The following is a 27,215-nucleotide window of genomic DNA, read 5'->3' on the forward strand; positions in this document are numbered from 1 at the left end:
ATTCATTCTTATCTCAAAGGGCAATTAAATGTACATAGACTCTTTTGATATTTGTGCTCAGTTTTGTTGTAGATATTCTGTAGGGCAATATATGTATCAGTTTTTGTATAGTTGTATGGCCTCTCTTTTTGAACATATTCTTGTGGAAATTACGGTTTTCCGCGGAAAAAAAAAAAATAAGAATTTGTACTTTAGTGTACTATAACTAGCTGACGAATTCCGGAAGAATTGCATCCAGAGAAAATTGAGTCCGATAGTGGGATTTGTGAAGCGGCAGACGACCTGGAAAGAGCTCCATCTTTTGGATATACAAACCCAAGACTAACAAAAGCAGGCTTCGTGGGATTCGGTATGGCCACTGAATTGGTGGACAGCATCAGAACAACATCAGGCATTGCTGGGCGATTTGATACATCAGCCTGAACGCACAGAAGACCTACATGAACGCATCTCAATGCTTGTTCCTGCGGGAAACATCCAACCATAGTCGCATCGATCATATCCAGCAGATTTCCCTCATCGCACAATCTCCATCCCTGCATTTAAGATAAATTCAGAAATATAAGATTACAGTCCCAATTTAATTTGTTCCCTCCCAAAATTTATAACTAATTTTCTGTGATGCTGGTTGATGCCAAACCAAGGGATTTGAAATAAATATGGCAGCTCACCCATTCTAAAAGGATTTGCATTTCCTGAGGAAGGCGGATATCAATAATTCTTCTCCCACTCACAATCTCGAGAAGAACAACACCGAAACTGTAAACATCTGCTTTTACAGATAGTTGCCCAAACATTGCATACTCTGGAGCCATATAACCGCTGATTGATGAAGAAAATCAGAAAAATCATATGAGAAATGCGCTTAATGGTAATATATCTGATTTCCCTAACATCTATGCAATAAATGACCTCCAATTTTCTTTCTAATTATTCAAAGAGTAACCAAAACAGTTGCTTACTATGTCCCAGCAACTCTGGTTTGAACATGAGTCTCATCAACAGGAAAAATTCTGGCCAATCCAAAGTCTGCTATCTTGGGATTCAGCTTGTCGTCCAGCAGAATGTTGTTTACTTTAATATCTCTATGAATAATACGCAGTTGTGAATCCTCATGAAGATAGAGGAGGCCGCGTGCTATTCCGATTATGATGTTATAGCGTTTTTGCCAATCAAGAACTCTGTTTTTTTCTGGGTCTGTAAACAACCAACCATCCAAATGTCAACATCATTACAGTCCAAAATATAGACAGTCATTTAAACAGAAAAAGGAATTTAAGGATTACTTACTGAAGAGGAAGGTGTCAAGGCTTTTATTGGGCAAGTACTCGTAAACAAGCAATCTTTCTGGTCCATTGACGCAACAGCCAAGTAGCTGTACAAGATTTTGATGCTGAATTTTGGCTACAAGTTTTACTTCATTTATAAATTCCCGTGTTCCTCGGGAGGATCTTAAAGACAGCTTCTTCACTGTTATTTCTGTCCCATCTGAAGTTATACCCTGAAACCCAGAATAAATACATCATTGGAAACTTCAAAATTCCTACATAAATTACAGACCCTATACAATTCTAAAGCACTGTGCATACGTACCTTGTATACAGTACCAAAGCCTCCCTCCCCAAGCTTATTATCTTCATGAAAATTCCCTGTTGCTTCTATCAATGTGTCCAAGGTAAACACTATTTGGGGATTGAACAATGATCCTGAGACGCCTTCACGCCTTCCCGAATCTGGTAAATTTTATATATAACAGAGAGAGCATAGAAGTAAGCAAAATTAGTCCCCAGACATTAAAAACATGGCAAACAAAACAAATTTATTTACACGGAATTCAATTAATGTATTTGAAAAAAAAAAACAGAAAGACTATTGAAAAAAATCTACCTTGCGTTGTGTGATCATGACTAGTCTCGCCAGAGTCGCAGATCTCATTTGGTTTCGCCGTCTAAATATAAACAGGCATATAGCAAAGGCCAACAATCCGCCTCCAGTAAATCCGCAGAGTATGGCCACGCTTCTCGAAGATTTGCCTGTAGCATAAACGTTCATTTATCTTTCTGAGAAATCAGGGCACTGGAATTCTTGTCCAAACTCAGAACTTCAACAATAAAGAAAAGGAAATCCAAAAGGAATAAAGTTTAATGAAACTAGTTTAAGGTAAGGCACATTACCCTGATGCACTGTAGGGTTGCTGGCAAATAAACTGGAGAAAGGGTATGTCTCAAACCCAATTCTGCAACTTCCTAACAACGCTTCGTCCCCTTCTTTTACCATAGAAGGATAAAGGTTTTTGAGCGCTATTAACAAACATGATTTGCACTTTTCTATGGGCAAATTTCTCCAGCATTCAACGAAACCGAAAACCCTGTGCGTAACAGAGGAAGAAGAGGTAGCGGATTCTGCAGCTAATCCCTTCCTTGCGAGATCAGAATTTTCACCAGTCAGAGGACGAAACAGATCCATGACGTCATTCTGAAAACCAGCCTGATTGTCCTTCACTGTCTGCGGATTTTTGAGAATAGAAATGACATGGGCATCTAAGTCTGAAAGAAACTGAAATTATCATAACGCAAGAAACACTCATCGAACCACACTTGGCCGCCTATGCCATTCTCGCAAAGCTGTTGAAGTGTGATCGTCGATTCCTGTGCACAGCTAGAGCATTCTTGTGGCGATGTGTCGCCTTGCACTGGACGAGGCCATACACCTTCTCTTCCGCGTTCTCGCCATGCCAAGAGGTGTTAAACCCCGTCTTTGCTGCATTGTTAGCCAGATCATACATAACTCTGTTCAAATTGCTCTCATACCTACTTCGATGAGCATAACCGGTATCGTTCTTGCAATCAGAAGTTCGTAAATCCGAGATTCCAAAAGGAAAACTAATGAATAGCAAGCAGATTAAGAAATTGACTGTAATGATATCGTATTGTGACCAGAAACACGACTCAGAACTTAAATCAACGATTGCTTTGATACCAAGTTAGAAACACTGAAGACTCATGAAAATGAGCTTGATCATTGTATTAACAAACATGCAAATTTATACACACGGATAGCCGCAATCCGCAAATTCTACAGTGATCTGCCGACTACCGCCGCTTGTTGGCGACTTCTCCAGAAGACGCTGACTTCTCTAAAAGACGCTAGGTTTTGCTTTTAATGCTGGTGGTTGGATTTATCAATGTTTCCAACACTCCCCCTTAAATCCAACCATATGACAAATATACAATATATAAGACACTTTAAGCATACTCCTAACTGACATGCCTGATGGTCTAAATCTCAACTAGGCTTACAACAAACATTTCATTTTTGCCTTCTTGCTAAAAGGACCATTCTTGCTCATTTGTTGATGCAACTTCATCTTCACTTTTCTTGCCATAAAATAGTGATGGAGCTTCTCCTTTCTTGATTGCAGGTTAACATTCTTCAACATTGCTTCACGTTCTTGGGACCCATACTTGTCCTTAATGCCTGCAATTTCTTCAAGTTTTGTTGCTTTTTCCTGACTGTCAATATTTGCACACTCAAAAACAATGTTAGGTTCATAAACAAAACCATATTGATTTTTGTCATCATGCTCTTTCTGTTATGAAACCAGCTCAAGAAAAGATAGAAAAGATAGATCAACGCCTTAGAATTCAGCCTCTTCGAGGGGGCAACCTCCTTTACATTACATAAATGAACAATTCTTGGATGATACAAATGACAAAACCTCCTTTCTATATATAGGAGTCTAAGGAGTCACAATATAATCCAGCTGACCTAACAATAATAATATAAAGCCACAAAAATAACAATAGAGGGATTCTATGGGGCACAAAAATAACAATATGGGGGTAATAGGGGCACAACAATATAAATAAGGGGTATAACTACAATAGTAATGGGGTAATCACTAGTATTATAGGGACCCAACATGCCCCTCTCCTTCAAAAAAGTGTTGTCCTCAACGCTTGAGTAGTTCTGGATACTTCTGCATAAAATTCTCATCCTCCCATGTGGAATCTTCAGCGGATAAGTTCTTCCACTTGATAAGATACTCTGAAATTGATCGATTTCGTAGCTGTCGAGTTCTTGTTTCTGTGACTGCTTCCGGTTCCAATATAATTTTTCCTTCCTCATCAAGTTCTGGCAATATTGTTTGAATTGGGAGCTTGTCACCTATAACCTTCTTTAAACATGAAACATGGAAGACTGGGTGCAATCGAGAAGCTGCAGGAAGCTCCAATTTGTATGCCATAGTACCAATCTTTTGCAACACCTTGTACGGACCATAATACTTTGGTGATAATTTATTATCCTTCTTAGCTTGCTTTAGGGACATTTGCTTATATGGTTGTAGCCGTAGGAATACCCAATCACCTACATCAAAACTTCTTTCACTGCGATGTTGATCTGCCTGTTGTTTCATTCTATTTTGTGCCAACACGAGGTTATCCTTTAAGAGTTGGAGGACTTGTTGTTGATGTTCGATGTGATGTTCCACTGCCTGAACCTTAGAATTTTCTCTTAAATATGATGTGATGGATGGTGGTTGATACCCATAAAGTGCCATAAATGGGGTCATTTTTGTTGCTGTATGGAAGGAAGTGTTATACCACCATTCAGCCAGAGGCAACCATTTGACCCATTGTGTCTGTTTATCAGATACAAAGCAACGAAGATATCCTTCCAAACATTTGTTTACTATCTCAGTTTGCCCATCAGATTGAGGATGATAAGATGAGCTATGAGCTAACTGAGTACCAAGACAAGAAAATAATTCTGTCCAAAAATTTCCAGTGAAAATGGGATCTCTGTCACTTACAATAATCTTTGGGTTTCCATGTAGCTTTTGAACTGTTTCCATAAATGCAGTAGAAACTGTACTGGCTTTAAATGGATGTGATAATGCACAAAAGTGTGCATACTTGGTAAGTCTGTCAACTACCACCATGATGACACTCTTTCCCTCAGACTTGGGTAAACCTGTGATAAAATCCATTGAAACCTCCTCCCAACGTTGGCTTGGAATGGATAAAGGTTGTAATAGACCCGGTGTCTTAATTGTTTCAACTTTATTTTGCTGGCAAACCAAACATTCCGCCACAAACTTTTGAATATCTGATTTAAGGCCATCCCAAAAAAATTCCTTCTTAACCCTGTGGTAAGTTTTTAAAAATCCTGAGTGCCCTCCTAAGGGAGAAGTGTGCAATTCCATAAGAATCTTTTGTTTTAGCTGGGAATTCTTACAGAGGTATAAGCGATCTTTGTACCATAACGAATCATTTTGCCAGCTAAATGTATCAGAAGTACTGGAATCTTGTTGTAGCTTTCGAATAAGTGCCCACACTTCTTCATCATTCTTCCATTCCTTCCTTGCTTCGTTTATCCAATCTGGTTGGATAATAGAAATGGCACACAACAATGCTTCCACATCCTCATCCTTTCTTGAGAGTGCATCTGCCACCACATTTTGCTTCCCTTTTTTGTAGATGATTTCAAAGTCATAACCCAACATCTTTGTGACCCACTTTTGTTGCTCTTCAGAGGATAATCTTTGTTCTAAAAAGTATTTAAGGCTATCATGATCCGTTTTTACCTTGAAGTGTCTTCCCATTAGGTAGGGTCGCCATTTCTTAAGTGCATGGAGTATTGCCAACATTTCCTTCTCATAAATAGCTTTGCTTAAAAACTTTCCCTTGATTGGACGACTTTCAAAAGCAATGGGTCTTTCATCTTGCATTAGAACAACACCAATTCCATTTCCTGAAGCATCACATTCCACAATAAAGGTTTTTGTGAAGTCCGGTGTAGCTAAGACCGGTGCTTGGCACATTGCCTCTTTAAGATGTTCAAAGGCCTTTGTTGCTTCCGGAGTCCATGAAAATGAATCTTTCTTCAATAATGTTGTTAGAGGTGCTGCTATTCTCCCATAATTCTTAACAAACTTGCGATAATACCCTGTCAACCCAAGAAATCCTCGCAGATGCTTTATGGATGTGGGGATTTTCCATTCCTTAATGGCTTTAATTTTGCTAGGGTCTACCTTAACTCCTTCATGAGATACAATATGACCCAAATATTCCACCTCCTGGACTCCAAAGAAACATTTGGATCTTTTTGCATATAATTGTTTCTCCTCCAATAGTTGTAGCACCCTGTCAACATGTTCAACATGATCCTTCCAAGACTTGCTGTAGATTAGTATATCATCAAAAAATACTAACACAAATTTTCTAAGGAATGGTTTGAAAATTGAATTCATCAAACCTTGAAATGTTGAAGGTGCATTGGTAAGGCCAAAAGGCATGACCAAAAATTCATAATGACCCTCATGAGTTCTAAATGCCGTTTTTGGAATGTCTTCAATCTTCATTCTGATTTGATGATATCCCGAACGAAGATCCAACTTGGTGAAGTAAATTGATCCATGCAATTCATCCAGTAATTCATCAATAACAGGAATGGGGAACTTATCTTTAATAGTGAGCTTGTTGAGCTCCCTATAATCTGGACACATGCGCCATGATCCATCCTTCTTGTGCACCAATACTACTGGAGCTGAGAAAGAACTTTGACTCGGTTGAATTATACCAGCCTCTAGCATTTCTGCAACCATACGTTCAATTTCACTTTTTTGGACATAGGGATATCTGTACGGCCTGATGTTTGGAGAAACACTTCCTGGAATCAGATGAATAGCATGATCATGATCACGCATAGGTGGGAGACCCTTGGGAGTCTCAAATACCTTGGAATGATTGTCCAAGACTTTTTGGAGATCTGGAGAAATAGATGATTCCAATGTGGAAACATCTAGCGAGCATAATTGTGCAATTACACCTCTTTGCTCCTTTTTTAGAAGCTTTGTCATACCATGAGAGCTGATTATCTTTCCTGGTTTCCCTGCAATACCCCTTAATTCAACTTCCTTTCCTTCCGTAGAAAATTTGATGAAAAGTTCTTGAAAATTAAAAGCTATTGTACCCAAGGATTGTAGCCATTGGACTCCTAGTACAACATCCGCACCTCCCATTGGAATGGAAAGCATTGGGCTAGTCAATACATATTCTCCCATGGATAGCTTGATATTATGGCACTTTCCAGAGCAATTTATTGGTCCTCCATTTGCAATCATCACTTGACACTCTGGTGCTGGATATAGGAAGCAATTCAATTCTTTTGCTACCCTACAATGAATAAAATTGTGGGTGCTTCCTGAATCAATCAACACTATTACCTTTTTCTTCTTGATTTTTCCTTCTATCTTGATGGTTTGAGGAGTGGTAATTCCCGCCAATGCATTACAAGATATGGTCGGATTTATTTGTTCTTCATCTAGGCTTTGTTCCTGGAGTATATCTTCTTCTTTTGACCTTTCTTGCTCCTTTTCTTCTTCCTCTTCACAATCTATGTAGAATAATTTCTTCTCAGCACACTTATGACCTTTAGTGTATTTGCTATCACAACTATAACAAAGCCCTTTTGCTCTTTTTTCTTCCAATTGTTGTGGTGTCAACCTTATAGGTTGTGGAAGACTAGGGGCAACAACACTTCCGTCTTTATAGTTGTGAGTGGTATGCTTCCTGGTTGCCATAATTTTGCTTTCCATTTTTCTTGCTAACCTGAATGCCTTCTCTAATGAATCAGGTTCCCAAAGGCGAACATCATGTTGGATATTATCCTTTAAAGACCCTATGAACACATCAATCCTATGCTCCTCTGGAATATCTTTTACCCTTATGTTCAATTTTTGGAACTCCTCAATGTGCTCCATTACTGAACCCTTTTGTTTGAGACTTATCAATTGGCTAAAAAAAGTGTTGCTTTTTGTATCTTCATAATGTGCTATCAATTCTTCTGTAAAAATTGCCCAAGTGATAAATTGTTTACGAGAGCAAAGCCATTGATACCATACAAACTGATTTGGTTCCAAATATACAGTTGCCATACATACCTTTTGTGCGTTTTGCACATTATTGAGATCGAAGAATTTCTCCATCTGTAATATCCATGTGGCGGGATCCTTGCCATCAAACTTCCTCATATCGATTTTTTGAATATGGTGATTCTTCGATCCAACATTAGCGTCTATGGTATCATGATTAACATTTCTTTTGTTCTCATCATGAGTTTCCTTTACTACCTTTTCACCATTAGTGACCCTTTCTTGTAGCAACTTCTTCAATTCTTCCATATCTGTCTTCAAATCTATCTTCAAATCTGCCATGTCTCTCTTCAAATCTGTCTTTGAATCATCCATCTTAGCTTCCATGCCCTTTATCTTAGATTCCACGCCACTTATCTTAGCTTCTGTTAGCTTTTGTGAGCGTGACATTTGTTGCACTTGTTCTTGTAATTTTGATATATCATGTAGCATTTCTTCTTCTTCTTCATGAGTCATGCTAGAGCTTTCAGGTTCCTTACTAGGTGTTTGCATTTTCTTTCCTCGGGGCATCAGTTACCGATAATAATGCTTTACTATGCCTTTTGAATTCCGTTAAACCAAGCTTACACAAAAATTTAAAAAAAAACTACACACCTTTTTTCACTCTATAGAAGCCTGATATTGAATCTGATGTATCTCTGTAATTTTGGATCATCCAGTTTTGAAATTACTACCTGTAGTAGCCTTCTGTGTCCTCTTTCCAATGCCACAAGTCTGAGCCAAATTGGATTCTCGAAGGAAGAGTTATGTGAAATCTCCCACAGTGACTTTCTTTTAGACTGGTTCAGTAGAGCGAACTTGTACGACGTGCCACGAGTCACTGTTTCAACCTTTGAATCTGAAACACACGTAAAAGAAACTAAAGTCCGTACTCTTTCTTTACCTTTTTACGAAATTTCAATCCGATCCTCAGAGAGAGAGTTATGACGATTTTCCCCAGGTCACCTGTTTTGAATGTAATTCAGGAGTCTGCAAAAAGGCCAACTTCCTCAGATCATATCTCCGAAAATATCGTGCGAAAAGCTCTGAAATTCGGACGCAAGGTTCAGCGCCAATTCTTCTCAAATGGGTTTTTTTTGCGACTTCTGAAACGTCACAGAAAAAAGTTATAGCGAAAATGCCACGATGACCTGTTTGGAGCAGCGAAACCCTAGAATCCAAAGCTTTGATACCAAATGTTATGAAACCAGCTCAAGAAAAGATAGAAAAGATAGATCAACGCCTTAGAATTCAGCCTCTTCGAGGGGGCAACCTCCTTTACATTACATAAATGAACAATTCTTGGATGATACAAATGACAAAACCTCATTTCTATATATAGGAGTCTAAGGAGTCACAATATAATCCATCTGACCTAACAATAATAATATAAAGCCACAAAAATAACAATAGAGGGATTCTATGGGGCACAAAAATAACAATATGGGGGTAATAGGGGCACAACAATATAAATAAGGGGTATAACTACAATAGTAATGGGGTAATCACTAGTATTATAGGGACCCAACACTTTCATGCATTCTTCAATTTCAAGATTCTTCACCATACCAATTGCTGCTTTCAAACCTACATCAATATTTTCAAAATATTTCTCAGGCCATCCTTCAATTAGCTTTATCTCTGCATCATGATCCAGCGTGACATATTCAAAATTGTTTCTTCCTTTAACTGCGACTACAATTTCTTCTTCATGTTCTTCCACGCAATCAGCAAATAGAAATTTATAAATCATTTTCTTTTCAAAGATAACTTGCAATTCATTTTCATAAAATAAATATCCATTATCAAATTTAATTGCAAATTCATCCATTGCGGCTGAGTCATCCACAACTTTTTCCTCTGCAACCTCTAGCGATCCAAATGCTTTGATCTTCAGCTCAACACGTCTCGGACAGGAGCTCACACAATATCACACCAATATCTTCAGGACTTCACTTAAACACTCAGCGCTTCACTTGGCCTCACGCAGTGATTCACCACTCGGCCTCCTCCAAGCAGCTCACCTGAGCTCTATCTTCTCACAGCTCACTTGGCTCTTTCAACAGCGCTCTCACTGAGCCCTCCTTTGGCTCTGACTGTTAACTCCAACTCAGAGCACACAGCTCCAATTCACAGCACTCACTGAGCTGTCTCACATCTCTTCACAACTCATCCTCACACTTGCTCTGCGACCTCACAGGTCACCTCTTTTTCTCAAGCTACGGATTCTACAGTCCGCTTCTCCTTACAGCCTTTGCTGGCTGCTTCTCAAGGCGGCTCCTCCACGCCACTGCTCCTACACAAACAGACCTCCTCACAACACCACTGGAACAACTTCACAAAGTTCCTAGGTAGCTCAACGCTCACTGCAATAAATCACTCAGCACCAACACCCTCCTTTTAACAGTGCCTCCTCTTGGCACTCACACTACCGAGCCTTCAGGTCGGGTTCACCACAAAACACAACACCTACCAAACTTTGGCTTCAAACAACACTCCACTGCTCATTCAACAGTTTCTTCAAGGGATCAAATAGCTAACAATGCTCTCTGTCTAGTGCACTGCAACAAACAGCTTCAAGAAAAGCTTTCCCAGGTGGCACACAATCCACCACTGTTCACATAGATGAGACCTTCACTCCATCGAGCCGTCCTCTACTAAGCTTTTGAACTAACGTTTTTCCCAACTCCACACTGCTCTAGGCATAGCTTCTCAAGGCGGCTCCTCCACGCCACTGCTCCTACGCAAACATACCTCCTCACAGCACCACTAGAACAACTTCATAAAGTTCCTAGGTAGCTCAACGCTAACTGCAATAAATCACTCAGCACCAACACCCTCCTTTTAACAGCGCCTCCTCTTGGCACTCACACTACCGAGCCTTCAGGTTGGGTTCACCACAAAACACAACACCTACCAAACTTTGGCTTCAAACAACACTCCACTGCTCATTCAACAGTTTCTTCAAGGGATCGAATAGCTAACAATGCTCTCTGTCCAGCGCACTGCAACAAACAGCTTCAAGAAAAGCTTTCCCAGGTGGCACACAATCCACCACTGTTCACATAGATGAGACCTTCACTCCACCGAGCCATCCTCTACTAAGCTTTTGAACAGCGTTTTGCCCAACTCCACACTACTCTAGGCACAACAACACTCCCACACTCTGTTCTACGCACAGCAGCAACCTTTTCCAGAATGACCTACTTCACTATTTTGCATTTAGGACTGAGAGCGAAGCCAAAACACATCATGCTCAACATATTTATAAGTGGCATGCAAACAGTAGGCTAATCAGGTTCAAAACCATATTCTATCATTAAAATGAAGTGACAGGGCATCTAAGTCATCCTTGGAACCCACAAACACAACTACACTTCAGACATCAAAACGATTCAATAACTGTATTGAAAAACTCACAACACTCCTGCAGCAACACATTACACCACAATAGACAAACAACCGTGCCAAAATCATTATAATACGCATATATGAAGGTATCTCACCCGTGGGAAGGATCATACAACAACTAGGCGAGAGCTGAACCTTTAACCATACACAGATGCACTTATCACTCGACTTCTACTATATTAGAGGCTTACCAACGGTCCCTCAACTTCACACGGTCTGCACGTAACGCAGGACTCTCCAACTGCAGGATCTCAGAACCTACTATAAGGCTGCGCCACGGCTGCACAGACTCACTCTACTTCGAGCTCCAAAACGCCTCTTCACAACACAGGGTCAGATGATGTGGTCCACAATAGGCACAAACAGGTTCACTCATAGCTCTACAACACTCAGCCGAAACCCTCGGCTCTGATACCATATTAGAAACACGACTCAGGAACTTAAATCAATGCACAGCAGATCACATTGCTCTGATACCAACTTAGAAACACTGAAGGCTGACGAAAATGAGCTTGATCATTGCATTAACAAACATGCAAATTTATACACACGGATAGCCGTAAATTCTATAGTGATCTGCCGATTACTTCCGACTTCTCCAGAAGACGCCGACTTCTCTAGAAGATGCTAGGTTCTGCTTTTAATGCTGGTGGTTGGATTTATCAATGTTTCCAACATAAATCTCCCCATATTATGATGTACGGGGATTCTTTCAAAGCCAACCCCCCTGATTAGAGAATTTCGCCGATTAACGCAAATGGAGTATTCCGTTAATATTTGCGAGAGACGCTGAATGAAGCAGTGTACACCATGGGTAGGTCATCCTCATCCATACTTCTGCACGATATTTCAAATCGTGACAGGTTCGAAATTTCAGGATACCCAAATTCAATGATAAATTGACGAACATTTAATTTCAAGAAATACAAATTCAATGATAAATTAAAGGAGATGATAAATAAATTTCAGGACACCCAAATTCAATGATAAATTGACGAACATGTAATTTCAAGAAATACAAATTCAATGATAAATTAAAGTAGATGATAAATTCAGGACTAGAAATATTCCTTGACTACTTAACTAGATGAGCATTAAATATGAAAGTGGGTAAATGACTTTGTCACTGCGGATTATTTTTATTAAACAACAACCAGCTGAACTAAGCAAAAGTAGCTATGAAATATTTGTATTAAGGGTAAAAAGGATCACTGTAAATCTGGACTACATCAATGTAAATTAGCTATGGAATATTTGTATCAAGGGTAAAAAGGATCATTGTAAATCCAGATGACATCAATGTTTTGGTTGACAAAGCTGAAACAATTTCTAAAATTTTTGGAAAGCTTTAAGTTATCAAAGTTGCTGACTAAAATGGGGAAAATTATTAATTAAACCTTGGTACACAGAGTGTTGTGCTCCTTGTTAATGGCGGTGTAGAAGGATAATCCAACGCTCCCCGTGTGTTTTGTGGCATGTGCTTAAATCTAGCGATGTGTCTGTTTACTAACACCTGTGGGTTTTGGTGTAACGGAAATCGTGTCTCCAACAAGTGGTATCAGAGCCAAAGGTCTCGAGTTCGAAACACACCTGGCTCGTGTTTTGGGGGGGAGATTGTTATGCTCCCCGTTAATTGCGGATGGCGGTGTAGAAGGATAATCCAACGCTCCCAGTGTGTTTCGTGGCATGTGCTTAAATCTAGCGATGTGGGGGGAGATTGTTGTGCTCCCCGTTAATGGCGGATGGCGATGTAGAAGGATAATCCAACGCTCCCAGTGTACGCTCCCAGTGTGTTTCGTGGCATGTGCTTAAATCTAGCGATGGCGGATGGCGGTGTAGAAGGATAATCCAACGCTCTGAGTGTACGCTCCCAGTGTGTTTCGTGGCATGTGCTTAAATCTATCGATGTGTCTGTTTACTAATACCTACGGGTTTTGGTGTAACATAGATTGTTGTGCTCCCCATTAATGGCGGATGGCGGTGTAGAAGGATAATCCAACGCTCCCAGTGTGTTTCGTGGCATGTGCTTAAATCTAGCGATGTGTCTGTGGCATGTGCTTAAATCTAGCGATGTGTCTGTGGCATGTGCTTAAATCTAGCGATGTGTCTGTGGCATGTGCTTAAATCTAGCAATGTGTCTGTTTACTAACACTTGCGGGTTTTGGTGTAACGGCAATCGTGACACTAACACAAAGAGCCCTGAATTACAGATTAAAAATCAAATACAAAGTTATGTCATATCTTTAAACCATCTGTAATAATGGCATCAAACATATAAATTAATAGCTTAAAAATTATGTATAAATTATAGTTCCTAAAAATTATATCCTCTAATTTCAACAATCAAATGTATGTTGTGTTGTGTAAACAATTAGAACCAGCGACAGAGCAACAATTAGAGGGAACCATATGCATAGACAAATGGAAATACCATAGAGCCATTGAATTTGAGAGAGTTGACATAATAACATCACGAGAAAGTGAAGTTTATCCACCCATTGTGAAGGATAAGACAAGAAAATTTTGAAGCGCAGGAGACTGGTAATTCTCAAGAATTTCCTTTTAACTTATTTCCAACTTAATTAACCTGTGATAAGATTCCGGTTATTTTTTACAGTTCGGACAATTTCTCCGCTTAATACTCTAAAAACTTTGATTAAAATGTGAATGAATAGAAATTTTCTAACCTAAAATTTGTAAACTTTGGTTAAATTCCTTTGCTGACTCCAAAAATATGATTAAAATGTGAATAAATAGATATTTTCAACATAAAACTTTAGTTAAATTGTGATAAGGAGGAAAAATAATTAGTCAAAAAAATGGCTTAATTTCCGGTCAATGACCGAGCGATTTCTATAGTCGTGCTACTTTTTGGTTAAATTCCTCTGCTGGCTCCAAAAACTATGATTAAAATGTGAATAAATATATATTTTCAACACAAAACTTTTGGTTAAATTGTGCTGAGGAGTAAAAAAATTAGTAAAAAAAAAGGTTTAATTTCCGGTCAATGACCGAGCCATTTCTATTGTCGTGCCTACTTTGGTTAAATTCCTCTGCTGACTCCAAAAACTATGATTAAAATGTGAATAAATAGATATTTTCAACATAAAACTTTGGTTAAATTGTGATAAGGAGGAAAAAAATTAGTAAAAAAATGGTTTAACTTCCAGTCAATGACCGAGCGATTTCTATAGTCGTGCAAGTCACCGACTAATAAGTACCGTTTGAATAATTTGAAATCAAATGCTATCATTAAATGAAATCCATTTACTTTCCTTTTGTAGTTATAATGGTTCATGTGTGTCTATATTTTTGTTTATTTTATTTTATTATATGAAAGTTTATTATATTATTTCTCGAATTAAATTTAGATAAAAAAATTCAATCATTAATTCTAATTACTTTAAAAAATAAAATTAACACACGCACACATATATATATGTATTCCTTCACATCCGGGTGCTCGTGGGAGGATTGGCATTTCTCTCTAGCTTAGATGGCGGTCGTCACCACATGGCGCAAGTCTACCAACAAGTGGCAGCCTTGAACTTCAAATTCTCTTGTTGATTCTCTTGTTGACACCCACAGGTCCCGTTCCTTGCTCTCTTGCTTATCTAATCTGGAAATAAAAGACTAAGGAATATAGCCTCCAAGTAGTTTCTTCCCCTCATCATTCTCCTCATGGTTCCCTCTGCCTCCTCCTACTCCAACTCTGCGACGTTGGTCTTCTATCACCCAATGATGAACAATGACAAACACATGGGACAATGCCCTAACAAAGGCAGGAGTCATTGATGTCCCCCCACAACCTTTGATGAAGCCTTTGTCACTGCCCTTTTCTATTATGGCATTCCAACTACCATCAGAAGAGAGGTCCTCACTCTAGAGGAGGTCGAGACTCGTAGAGGTCGTCCAACGCTCTAGGCCCTTTGGAACCTCCTTAGTCGCAAGCTCAAGGAGAGTGCTCAGAAGCAAGCGAAAGCCACAGATGGATAGCATAACTCTCTACCTTCCAAAGCCACTCTTTCTCCTCCCTCAAGCGCGTGGCCAAAGACCTCAAAATCAAATTCCCCCCAACATTTTGTCCCCCTCCTCTCCTGTGCACTCCCCTCGATTGGGTTCTTCTCCTCCGCTTGTCGTCGGTGCTCCGATGGCCCTTCCCCCGTCCTTCAATACCACTGTCCCTCCCGGCTGTGGACACTCCACTCCCTTCACCTCCTCCTCCCACTCCCCATGGTTGTTACATCCTAGAGGAAATTTTGGTCGACTCCAGCAACGTGTCAGGCCATGACAGTGCTCAAGTTCAGTGTGGTTCCAGCATAGCATCAATGTAATTTCAATGTGGCATGCACTAATCTCCGAGATACCATGGCGACCCACAAGTTGGTAAACTGCAGTGTAGTTTGGTTCATCAACGACTATTTAGTTGCAATTTTGGTTTGGTTCCTCATCATTTTTTGTTCACCTATACGTGACACAAATAAACTAAGCTTTTTGTTTTCAATTTTGATGACTATCAAGTCATGTGGAAACAATTTGAGCTCTAATTTCTCCTTCGAGAGACAAATTTTTTTTTAGCACTTATCTCTAGTTTGCTTGCACAAAAACACATGATACTCTCATGGATGTAAATTATGTATTTTTTCGCCAATATTAATATCATGTGAATAAGCTCACTTGACAAAAAAATATTTAATATTTATATATTTTTTAAATTATATAATATTTATTAATTTATAACTAAATATTTACTTAATTTAAAATATCTAATTTTAATATTTACTAAATATTTAATATTTAATTAATTAATTTAAAACCTTCTATAAAAAGCCTATGCAATGAGGACTCTTAACTTATATCGGCTTTATATCACCGTACAATCTAATTCTTGACTCTTCATAATGACGGATTATACCCTTTTTTTTTTCTTTGTTAAGCCGAAAAGAATGATGACCGTTGTGAAAAAGGCATTAGTTTAAAATATTTATTATTCTCATGTAAATTATAAGAAATAAGTAAATAACATTTTGTTTAATCTAATTTAATTTAATGATATCACATATATTTTGATGATATATGATTTTTTTTTTTTTTTTTTTTAAATTTGAAATATTTTTAGTTAATTTTATTTATTAGATATTGAATTATATTATTTTATATTTTTTGGTTGATGGTATATGTTTATGTATTGTTTTTATTTATATTGAAGCCAATAGGTTTGGTTTATTTAGGAATTGGGTTATACGAATTTTTAATTCTTTAAAAATGAAAAATTGTTTGGATGGTCGTAATTCGATAAAGTTTGAATATTTTTTTTTTGTTATAGTTGCACTTTGTTAGTCTTAATTAAGAGTGTGGATAATGAATAGTCACATTTTTCTATTACTAAATTATTGAGGGAGTTTTTATGCCACATATTAGGTGGCAATGTGAATTGTTTTTGTTCTCTTCGTTAATGTATTTTTTCCTGTTTTTTTCGGTTCATTATTGCATTTTTGTCACGATTTAGTTATGTTTTATTTTCCATTGATGTTTCCTTCTGAAATCTAAATCACAAGATTTCCTTCATCTTGTTGGATCTCAAGTTCAATATGTTTTGTCTATGATTATTTTCCCTTTTCAATCACATGGTTGAAGTTTGACACAAGACGAATAGATTAGGGCAATGTTGACGGTGTTGGAAATTTGTCAACCAAGGGGATCTCCCCGATATGAAGTCTCAATTAGACCTCACACCATTTGGAGAAAGAGCCCTAGCCAAAAATATGGTTGGTTTCTATTATCCTTAGGGATTTACCTTGGCTATCATTATCCTTAGGGATTTTCCTTGGCTGTCATTATTAACATAAGATGTTATACAAACATTATTCAAAATAAGCAAGTCGATATTGTGAAGCATACAATTGTGATGTATATAAGGTACTTTCACGACAAGGAGAAAGGGAGTGGGCTTCTAAAAGGAAAGTAATAGTATTATCCTAAAAGATACACAAGAGCATAAGAGGATCATTAGTTAACTTGCGAAGTAGTCATTAGGGGAATTTTGAGGTCTAAAATGGGCCTCATAAGAAAAATGTATAACCAAAATAAAATTTATAAGAACCAATAAGATTCAAGAACCATGGGGGATGATTCACCATTTTCGAGTAAAAATGTAAAAAGATTAAAAAATAATAAAATAAAATAAAAAAAACTATTTTTTCAAGTTGTATTTTCAACTTATCTCCATAAGGTTTTACTCAAATTTCGAGCAGGAGTACTTGTTGGATGAAAAACTTAATTCTTCATCCAAGGAGTACCCATGTTGCATACTTTCGATGGACCTTGCTACACAAAAAACAGTTTATCAGTTCACTTTCTTCTTTCAACTAGGGTTTTGCTGAATATATCTGTTCACTTTCTTCTTTCAACTAGGGTTTATTTGAATTTTATTTCTAGGGTTTATCAGTTCACTTTCTTCTTTCAACTAGGGTTTCTTTGAATTTGATTTCGTTTGATTTTTACAAAAAAAAAAAGGATTTTGTTCCCCTTTAGTAAATTTCCAGAATTTCCACAAAAAACTTCAAACCCTATTCCAATTTTTCAGTTACTTCAAAAAAATCAGTTTGAGAATTCTACTCCTTTCCAGAATATATATATATAAAAAGTATTTTCTTCAACCAAAGAAACCTTACTAAAAAATAAATTCTACATTCAACAATTTTTTTTCTATGAAAAAAAATATCTGATCCGTTCAAACAATGGCTCTGTTTTCACCAAACCTTCAGATAGCAGGATGTTCCTTTAGGAATGCGGTTTCAATCAAATGACTCTTCTTTGTAGTTCTGCTCTTAGCCACACACACTCCCTTTGGCTTTCTTAGCAACAGACAAGTCTGCGCTTTTCTTGATGGAAGCGTTTACCTCCTTGACCACAGTTTCCTCAAGAGCTTGGGCTCTTCACTTAAACGGTAAATAGTTTCTTGGTTCTTACAACTGATAGCGTGCCCCTCTTCCTCTTCACGGTGGTGGGAAGGGTCTACTCTAACCTCTCATCATCCACTTCCCTAGTTTCTCTGGTGGCAGCAGACTATCCAGTGGCTCTTGGCGGTTGTATGCCTTTCTTCAGTCAGAGTCGCAATCTTGCATGAATTTCTCACTTTCAATATTAAAAGAAAAATGACAGCTGCTTTCTTCATTCAAATCGACATTCTCTAAGACATCAGCTCAATGTCCAATTTGATGTGATGCTCTCTCCCTCTAGACTAGCGGAAGAAACCATATATTCTCCACAACGGGTTTTTTTCCTTCTTCTCTGACAGTGACAGACTATCAATCTCTTGACAGAACATCAAGGCAACTCTTTGAGCGTCGAGTGGGTAGGCAGGTGTGTTTGGCCCTTTAAAAAAATTGAACTTCCTCAGCGAGTGGTTCTTGACTTTTTTCACAAGACTTTGGCTGTTGTTCAGACCACTTCTCTGGTTTCCTCAGTAGGCTTTGAGCTCTCGATTCTTTCTTTGCAACACGAACCTTTCTAATTCAGCGTGGACAGATGACCACAACCCTCATCTCTTTCATGACCACATCCCTCACACCTTGATCTGATACCACTTGTTGATTTTCAGAGTTGTTAAGTATTCAATAATTGAACAAGAAAGACATAAAACAGAAAAAACTGAATCACACATTTACACAAGTGATTTTATATGGTAAAACCTTGACAGTGTGTCAAGGAAACCTCCACGAAGCAAGGGATTGGAAATATTTATTAATCAAATATGATTCTCCATGATACAAGCCTCTCAAGCAATCCTAATTAATATGGGCTTACTTCGTTACATAACTCCTCCTCGTTATACAACTAACAGACTGGTAATAAACCAAATTTACCCATAATTACATTATTTACATTACTTTGTTGTCACATTTCAACAGGATCATTGTTACAGAAATTTCCATGAAAGTTAAGCCAAATCTAAGTTAAGTGGATCACAGAGTTTTCATTGAAATCATGTGGAAGTGCATGGGAATTTCGTGATTTGAAATTCTAGAATCAAAATTTGTGTTGGGACTAGGAATTGTAGCATATAAGTTCAGAAATAGAGTGAAGGTATGCCTGAGGTTTTTTAGTGTCCAATGTTGATCGTTGATGAAGGGTTACACTGAAGTTTGGACTGTTTGAAATGAATTCGCAAATGTCAAGGAAATGAGAAAAGGTCGTTGAATTTCCAATGAGGAGCTAGGTGAATTCTTGTTTCCAAGACGTTTTCTAAACATCACAAACATGATATTGTTGTCAAGATTGAAAGGTGTAGTCACAAAGCTTTCCATTCTTGTATTTCTTGTGATTTTTCTGGAAATCGTTGATGTGCCATATTTGGGGCCTATTAAGTTGACAGTTTCCAGTTACTAAAAACTATATGAATTTGTAGATTTTGTTGATGGACACAGGAAGTTAATGATTGTGGCACTAACAGCCCAATCATCATTTAGAAAGCTTGAACATGTTATAAAAATTTTCAAAAGAAGAGGATTTGATAAATATTGGAATGTGTATGCTGGCCATAAGAAAATTGTGTCATAGAGAACAGTTGAAACGAAAAAACAAGAAACAACCATCAAAATAGTGATGAGAAAGCAGTAGAAGCTAGAATTTTATAGAATGAAGTAAAGCCCTAGCAGAGGTGATATCAGTTAGACAGCAAGGCTAAAGAAGAGTAGAAAATAAACCAGGAACCATGACAAAGAATCACCGGCAGAAGTTAGTGTTGTAGAAAGAAGGAAAGGAGAACAATGGAAGAATAGTTCTCAAAGGAGAAGTGAGCAAGATGAGAATTGCAACAACCACACAAATAGGGAAGTTGAGGAGAAGGTGCACGCTAAATAAAGAGTGTGAGAAAGGTCTTACTGCAGAGGACCATGGAAGAGGACAACTTCCAATAGAAAAAGTTGGGTAGAAGTTGTGAGACAATTCCACAAAGAGTGTGGCGAGAATTGTCCAAAGGAAGAGAGAAAACCAAGAGGAGAGCTTGGTTTTTGGTATCAAGCAGCATGCTTTTTACAAAGACAAGGAGAAAGGGTAGGTTTCAACTCACAAGTGAAAAAGGGGGTTCTTGGAATGACTACAAACTATAGATAATGTGCCAAAAAATAACAACAAAAGAGAAAATAAAATTATGGCTGACATCTAGTGCTGATCTTTTCTTTATTTTCTTTCCTTTTTTGCACTTTTTTCCAACCATCGAAATTTTATTCAACAACAACCAAAATTAATTTTTGTCCCACGTATGGGAATTCCTTTTCAAAATATAAGCTCTCTGAGACATGTGCTCTTTTTGTGCTCCCAATTCCACCTAATTTCAGAGAGCCCTCAGGATCCATTCCTTTCTATTGAATGTTGATCGTTCCTAATTGAACCATAGTGTCCCCATTCAGTTTGTCTCCCCACTGGGATGTAACATTCATTTCTTCTTTTTTAGGTTGAATTTCCTTGTTATCTTCTTCTTCATCCTCACAAGGATGATGCTTTGAAAACTGCCACCCTTTTGGTCTATTAGACAATCTATTCTTCTTCTTATGATTCTTCTTTTCCTGTTCACATGAGTTTTGTAAATGACCTAATTGAAATCATACACGTCACTTGAATGTCGTGTTCTTATAATTAAGAAATTGTGACTAGTAGAAGTTATTGTGTTTCAAATTTATATGATCTAGGAGCCCTTTGCTAAGATAAATCTCCACACATATTCTGACATATGTGAAGAGGCCATTTTCTGTTCTTTTTGGATCTATTTTTTTGAATTTTTCCAAATTCTTTTCCTATATCTTCAAGTACTTTATAATGCCAAAAAGGAAGGGGGAGGTTTGAAAGCCTCACCCAAATTAACATAGTGGAGACGACCATAGTGTTGACATCAAACTCAGGGAACCATGGAGTAATCAATGGCCTCACTCTACCCCAGAAGTAAGGCCCTTCATTTAGAGCATAATCCAGATCCTTCTTTGTCTCAAATTGGACTATGAAAAAACATTTGAGGAAAGGTATATGTCACAGTTCAGAATCCATAAGGATAAAATCCACTAAAATAAAGCTTTAGGTTTAGGCCATAAGCCATTGAATCTACAAATAACTTCTTTTGATTGAAGAATAGAGAAAATCGAAGATACCGCAGGGAGGTTTACATCCATGGTTGGAGCTTTCTCCATTTGTTCTAAAATATAGGGGCCTCAAATATTTTGGTTATGATTTTTTGGAGTAGAGGTATTCCCTTGGATTGCATCTTTGAAAGAGACAAAGGTTCCTTTTGAAGCACTAACTCCATTATCACCCCCACGCAACCTTAATTTTAGAATGAAAGTTGAGTTTCCTATAATACTATAATCTTTAAGCTGAAGGGGATATTGCAGAACCGTCCCTTCAAATTGTAAAATCTGCAAATATGCAGGCATGCCTCATCTTCCATGAATAAGCAATTTGAGAGAAGAGATAGAAAATGTTTCATTAACCCAAAACTCTGACATTTTCATGTAGGTATTTTTAATTAAAAATTGAAAATAAAGCTTCATATTATTCTTTGTCAATGATTTTGGAGCCTTGAATTGAGGCAAAAGGAGAGAAGCCCCATGAAGAAGTCCTCCAAAGCATGCACATGCTCCATAACTCCCCCCTGCTTTGTTGTGTTCGATATATAACATGCATGCAAGAATAAGAAAAATTGGATAAGGGCATAAATAAATCTCGTTGAAAAAACACATTCTTTTGAACATAACTGCTACACACTTTTATTAAAAACCGCAAAGATATACAATGCTGGAAATCAGAATGGGGCTGATACCAACAAATAATATGCTCGCGAGTTCCCTTTGAGGTCAAGAAAACCGTGAAGCCAGTGAGAGATACATCCGCTACATTTAGAGTCAACGGTTGAAACCAGACTATGAGCGAACACTAGCCTTGTTTCCTTTTGCCACTCCATGGCATGCACACTTTGATTGAAACAAAGCCATGAGCCACGACAGTGGCATGAAGAGAGTTAAAAGATTGTGTAAGCATAGCCTCCATTATGCCTACAAATCAGTTTCAAATAGCTATTGATACTTAGTCCAACATTAAGAGTTCATAAGAATTCCTAAAATTCTTCACTTATTCTCACTAATATTTCATTTAACAATTAAAAATAACATTAAATTTATTAAGAAATTAAATATTCTTTTATAATTTACTAAATAAATGTGAAATTATATTAAATAAAAAATTAATAAAAATAGCTTTTTAAAAATTAATTTTAAAACATTTTAGTTAATTTTTATAAAAAATATTAAATAAAATTTCAATAGTAAATTAATAAATGATATAAAGTTTTAAAGAATTTTTTTTAATCTAAAAATATTGTATCAAATATTAAATATAAAAATATAATAAAAAATTAAAAAATAATACAACTTTTGTTAGGATATTTTTTGAAGAGAATAAAATTTATTACAATGAAAAATTATAAAATATTAAATTATTATGTAATGTTTTTTGATGATGATGATGGTTAATGTCCACTGAGACCAAATTTTGGTGTATCGGACCTAAAGAAAACGGATTATTTAGTTTGATTTAAGATTTTATTCCTATGCTCAAGAAACTTGGAGAGAAGCCTCCCAACCTCACTATAATTTTGACATCATAAAAGGCTAGGAAGGTTAGTATTGCAACAAATATTATGAAACTGAGATCTAATGTGGTTGTACGCGGGGCACTCTAAGAGGAAGTGATTTTCATCCTCGATGTTCATATTATCACACAGATGTCAGATTCTTTCCATCCATGGTGTTTTAGGAACTGCCCAACAACCCGTTTCACTATGGAGCTCATGAGAGTTCATTCTAATCTTGGCTATATTAATTTTCTTCTTTGAACTAGTTAAAACCGAGAGATAGTGTTGATCTTCTAAGGTGGGGTTGATGACCTCCTTATAATATCTTAATTTTCTTTTAGCTACTAAATCTTTCTCACACCACATTTTTTCTTTGAACTTAGAAGTAACAATATTTTTAATGTTATTAATGTTTTGCAATGCAACATTCTCGTCAATCTCCCAATGGTTTAACCAGGCCCTCGTGTCTTTATACCAACCCCATTTGAGCCTTAGGTGGTTTTGGATGGAATTTAAAGCTAGCTTAGGAAGTCTTTGGTCTCCTTTGTTGTTGAGTTTGTGCTTGTACAACAAAACCCTAGTCATAGCTAGGCTCTCGACAGGGGAAAGACCCACTTCTCTAACAAGAATAGGATAGGGTGTATTGCATTTAATTTTGAGGTTATACGTTATAAAACGCTTCTGAATTTGCTCAATCTTTCTCCATGATTCTTTAGAGACGCTGCAACTCCAAACCTCACATCCATATAAGATAAGGGGTGACTAAAGTTTCAAAGAGGAACTTCTTTCTATCCCACATTACGAGGTTTGTCATTTTACAATTATTTTCAAGACCAAAATAAGCTTTCCACCCCCCATTAATCCTTTTCTCAATGCTATGTTCCAGTTGAGCTTGTGATGAATATCAATTCCTAGGTACTTGTAAGAAGACTCTTTCTCCAAGTTACTATTGTCATACATAAAATTAGTGTATGTGTCCTTTTTGGATTTGATAATCATAACTTTTGTTTTGTCAGTGTTAACAATCATACCCATGGTAGAGCAGAAATCCTTAAGAAGTCTAAGTTGCTTATCAAGATCAGATGCGCATCTTGCGAGAAGAGCAATATCGTCAGCATAGAGAAGAAGGATGATGACTATCCCAGCTAAGATCGTGCCAGCACAACTTTCTTCTTCTAAACAACTTTCTAGCTTGTCGATGTAAATACCAAATAGGGTAGGGGAGAGGGGGCAACCTTGTTTAATTATGATATTACACTTAATATCTTTCAACCACCCCTCATTACTCTTTAACTTGGCAATAACATTCGCGTATAACCTTATAGCGACAACTCTCAACTCGAAAGGAACCTTTAGCTCTTCTAATCTATTCCGTAGGTTGTTTCTAGGAACCATATCGAAAGCCTTTCTAAAGCCCACAAAGCAACAAAAGAGATTGGATTTATCATTGTGACATTCCTCCACAATGATCCTAAGTGTAACGAGGTGGTCCGTTATTGAGTGCTGCCTTCTAAAACCCGCTTGGACTTTAACCCGCTTACCTTCACTTTCAAGCCATATGCTCAACTTCTTTTCCAAAATAATCCCATATAACTTGGCTAAGAGAGTGCTGGTCATAATTGCCTGATAATTAGAGGGGTTATTTGTATCCCCACTTTTAAAAATAGGGATAATGAGGCTCTGAGTCCAAGACTTAGGGAACCCTTGCTTGACCACTTGATTGAAAAGCTTATGGATGTGGGGAATGAGGACAAGACCTCCAATTTTTAAGGTTTCCACCTGGTAACCTTCAATGTCCTTAGCTTTCCCATTTGCGAGTCGTTTAACCTCAAAATCAATGTCTTCTAATGACTAAACTTCTTTCGTTGTGAGCAGAGTTTTAAAGTTGTCCATGACATTTTGAGATTCATAAATCTTTATAAGATAGGAATTCCAGTCGTGTAAAGCAATTTTATTATTATTTTTAGTTTTCCTAGTTAGAAACTGCCTCCAGAATTTCTTAGGAGCTACCTTAGAGAGTGTAAGAGATTCTCTTGTCTTTTACGAATATACTACCTTTTTTTCCTTTTAGTTAGGGCTTTGTATATTTTTATCTTGCCAATTTTAAGAGATTCATCAACAACTTCCTTAATTGCTCTCCTCGCACTTTTACAATCTTTGTCATACCATGGGTTGATTTTGCTGTTTCTTTTATTACTTGAAACTTCAATTGAGAACTTGTTAATAGAATAAGAGAGGGTTGTAGTAAAATTATGATGGAGGTCTTCTATGTTGGACTAAGTATCAATAGCTATTTGAAATTGATTAAATAATAAAAAAAGATAATTATCAATAATTATTTATAAATATGATAACTTATCATCATTATATATATATATATATATATATATATATATATATATATATATATATAGATATAATTGAGTGATGTTGTGATTGATTTTGGATAAAGGAGTAAGCTATATTTTAATTTTTAATGGAAGAATATGCACAAAGAAAGATCTAAATCGTGAATGTTATGTTAAATGTGTTTTCCTTATTAGAAGTTAGAGATTTCATGGATTTAAAGTTTGTAATGTTATGGTGGATGGATTTTCCTTATTAGAAGTTAGAGATTTTGTGGATTTAAAGTTTGTATTCCTTTAAATTTTGGTTAGGAAAAATGTCAATTCTTTTTAATAAAACTTGCATCATAATAAAACTACTATCATGTCTAAAATTTTGAAGCAATCTTATTAGATTATAAAAGAAATCATTTGAATACATGATTAGATTATAAAAACAAAAAATCCTTCGGGTATATAATTAGCTTAATCCGAAAATGTCCCTCTACATGATTAATTTCAGCTTCTCATTGCTCATTTGAAAAGTTTAGATTTCTTAAAACTTAGACTAATAAACAAAAATTATTTTCTTAAAATTTAAAGTAATAGACAAAATATCAAATTCATTATGACAAATTTGTATTCATTAAAAAATTAAGTTTCTTAAATTTTTTTTGGTAGGTAAAACTTATGGGGATTTGAATTAGTGACTTATCACATGGAATGCCTTAACAATACACCCATTCACCATTGATCCAAAGCACCATGAACAAGTTTCTTAAAATGTAAAATAATAAATAAAAATCAATTTTATTTAAATTTAGATTAATGAATCATACACTTTTATATTCATTATTTTAATTTTATATTTTAAAATTTCATATATAATTAACAAAATATTGTTTTAACAAAACTAATTTGAAACATGGCAACATGATTCTGGAATAATTCCGTCCATAAAGGTACAACGTCGGTCTATGTTAATGGAGACGGAAAGGTGGACCCGACTTGACAAGTAAGTAGATTTTGGGAATTTATAATTAAGATAGGAGTTATTTTTAGTGTGATTTTAAAATGAAAATTTTAATGTGTGTAGTTTAAATGGTATATATTAATTTAATATTTTGGAAAATTTTAGTATCCAATAAATTTTTGTAAAATTTTTGAAATAGAATAGGAAAACACAATTTTTTTTTTCAAAAAATCACACTAAAAACAACTCAATCGGATAACACACTAAAATCAACTCAATCTGATAACTGTCCGTTCGAATGTAGAGCCATCTACAATCCTAAAACGATGGACCCCAATCACCTGATATTGCTTGTTAACCACAAATCCAACATTAGATCCTCCATGGAAATGCCACATTGTGTTCAACGATTCACAAGCCGAACCACGGCTGTATCGTCATTCGTGTTGTTTGGCAAGCGAAACTGAGGCAACCTGAACCCATTTGCTGTTGGATATGTAAAGTTCCCTATAGACGCCGTCTTAAGGACTTTGGCTATCACCCTCGGACCATCCATGGATCTTGTTGGAAGAATCACCGTACCTTTATAGAATCCGTAATTTCCACCATGGGGATTCTAGTTACTGGAATGTTTACCAAAACCCGCAGGTTTTGGTGTAACGGCAAATCTCCACATGGTATCAGAGCTTGGACCCAGGTTCCATTCCCCCAAGTTGCGTTTGAGAGGGGTGTTGGAAGAATCACCACACCTCTATGGAATCCGTAATTTCCACCCTAGGGATCCTAGTCAACACTTGCGGGTTTTGGTGTAGCGGCAAACCTCCACATCTCCAGAGCTGCATTTAGGGGGGGTGTTGGAAGAATCACCACACCTCTACATCTCCACATTAGGGGGGGTGTTGGAAGAATCACCACACCTCTACATCTCCACATGGTATCAGAGCTTGGACCTAGGTTCGATTCCCCCAG

At 36.9% G+C, this 27,215-nt stretch overlaps 1 protein-coding gene across 1 annotated transcript; it reads right to left on the reverse strand.

Moving 5' to 3' along the window:
* Positions 1-191: 191 nt before the first annotated feature.
* On the reverse strand, positions 192-26,802 carry LOC149222909 (cysteine-rich receptor-like protein kinase 15). The gene is made up of 9 exons (XM_089387717.1): positions 26,666-26,802; positions 2,657-2,882; positions 2,175-2,556; positions 1,893-2,033; positions 1,594-1,733; positions 1,291-1,501; positions 963-1,197; positions 672-822; positions 192-536 (listed from the first exon to the last, which is right to left on the reverse strand). The coding sequence occupies exons 1-9, from the start codon at positions 26,800-26,802 to the stop codon at positions 192-194; spliced, it is 1,968 nt and encodes a 655-aa protein (XP_089243843.1).
* Positions 26,803-27,215: the final 413 nt, after the last annotated feature.

Source organism: Pinus tabuliformis, chromosome Q (assembly GCF_031772625.1).
Source record: "Pinus tabuliformis cultivar Carrire ecotype Pingquan chromosome Q, CPIR1, whole genome shotgun sequence".
Lineage (NCBI taxonomy): Eukaryota > Viridiplantae > Streptophyta > Pinopsida > Pinales > Pinaceae > Pinus > Pinus tabuliformis.

Excerpts from the sequence above, each read along its gene's own strand:
- LOC149222909 (XM_089387717.1), bottom strand. The coding sequence starts at position 26,802 with ATGGATGGTCCGAGGGTGATAGCCAAAGTCCTTAAGACGGCGTCTATA. Across the intron at positions 2,034-2,174 it reads CAACCCTACAGTGCATCAGG|GCAAATCTTCGAGAAGCGTG; the intron begins GTAATGTGCCTT and ends TTTATGCTACAG. Across the intron at positions 823-962 it reads ACCAGAGTTGCTGGGACATA|CGGTTATATGGCTCCAGAGT; the intron begins GTAAGCAACTGT and ends TTCATCAATCAG.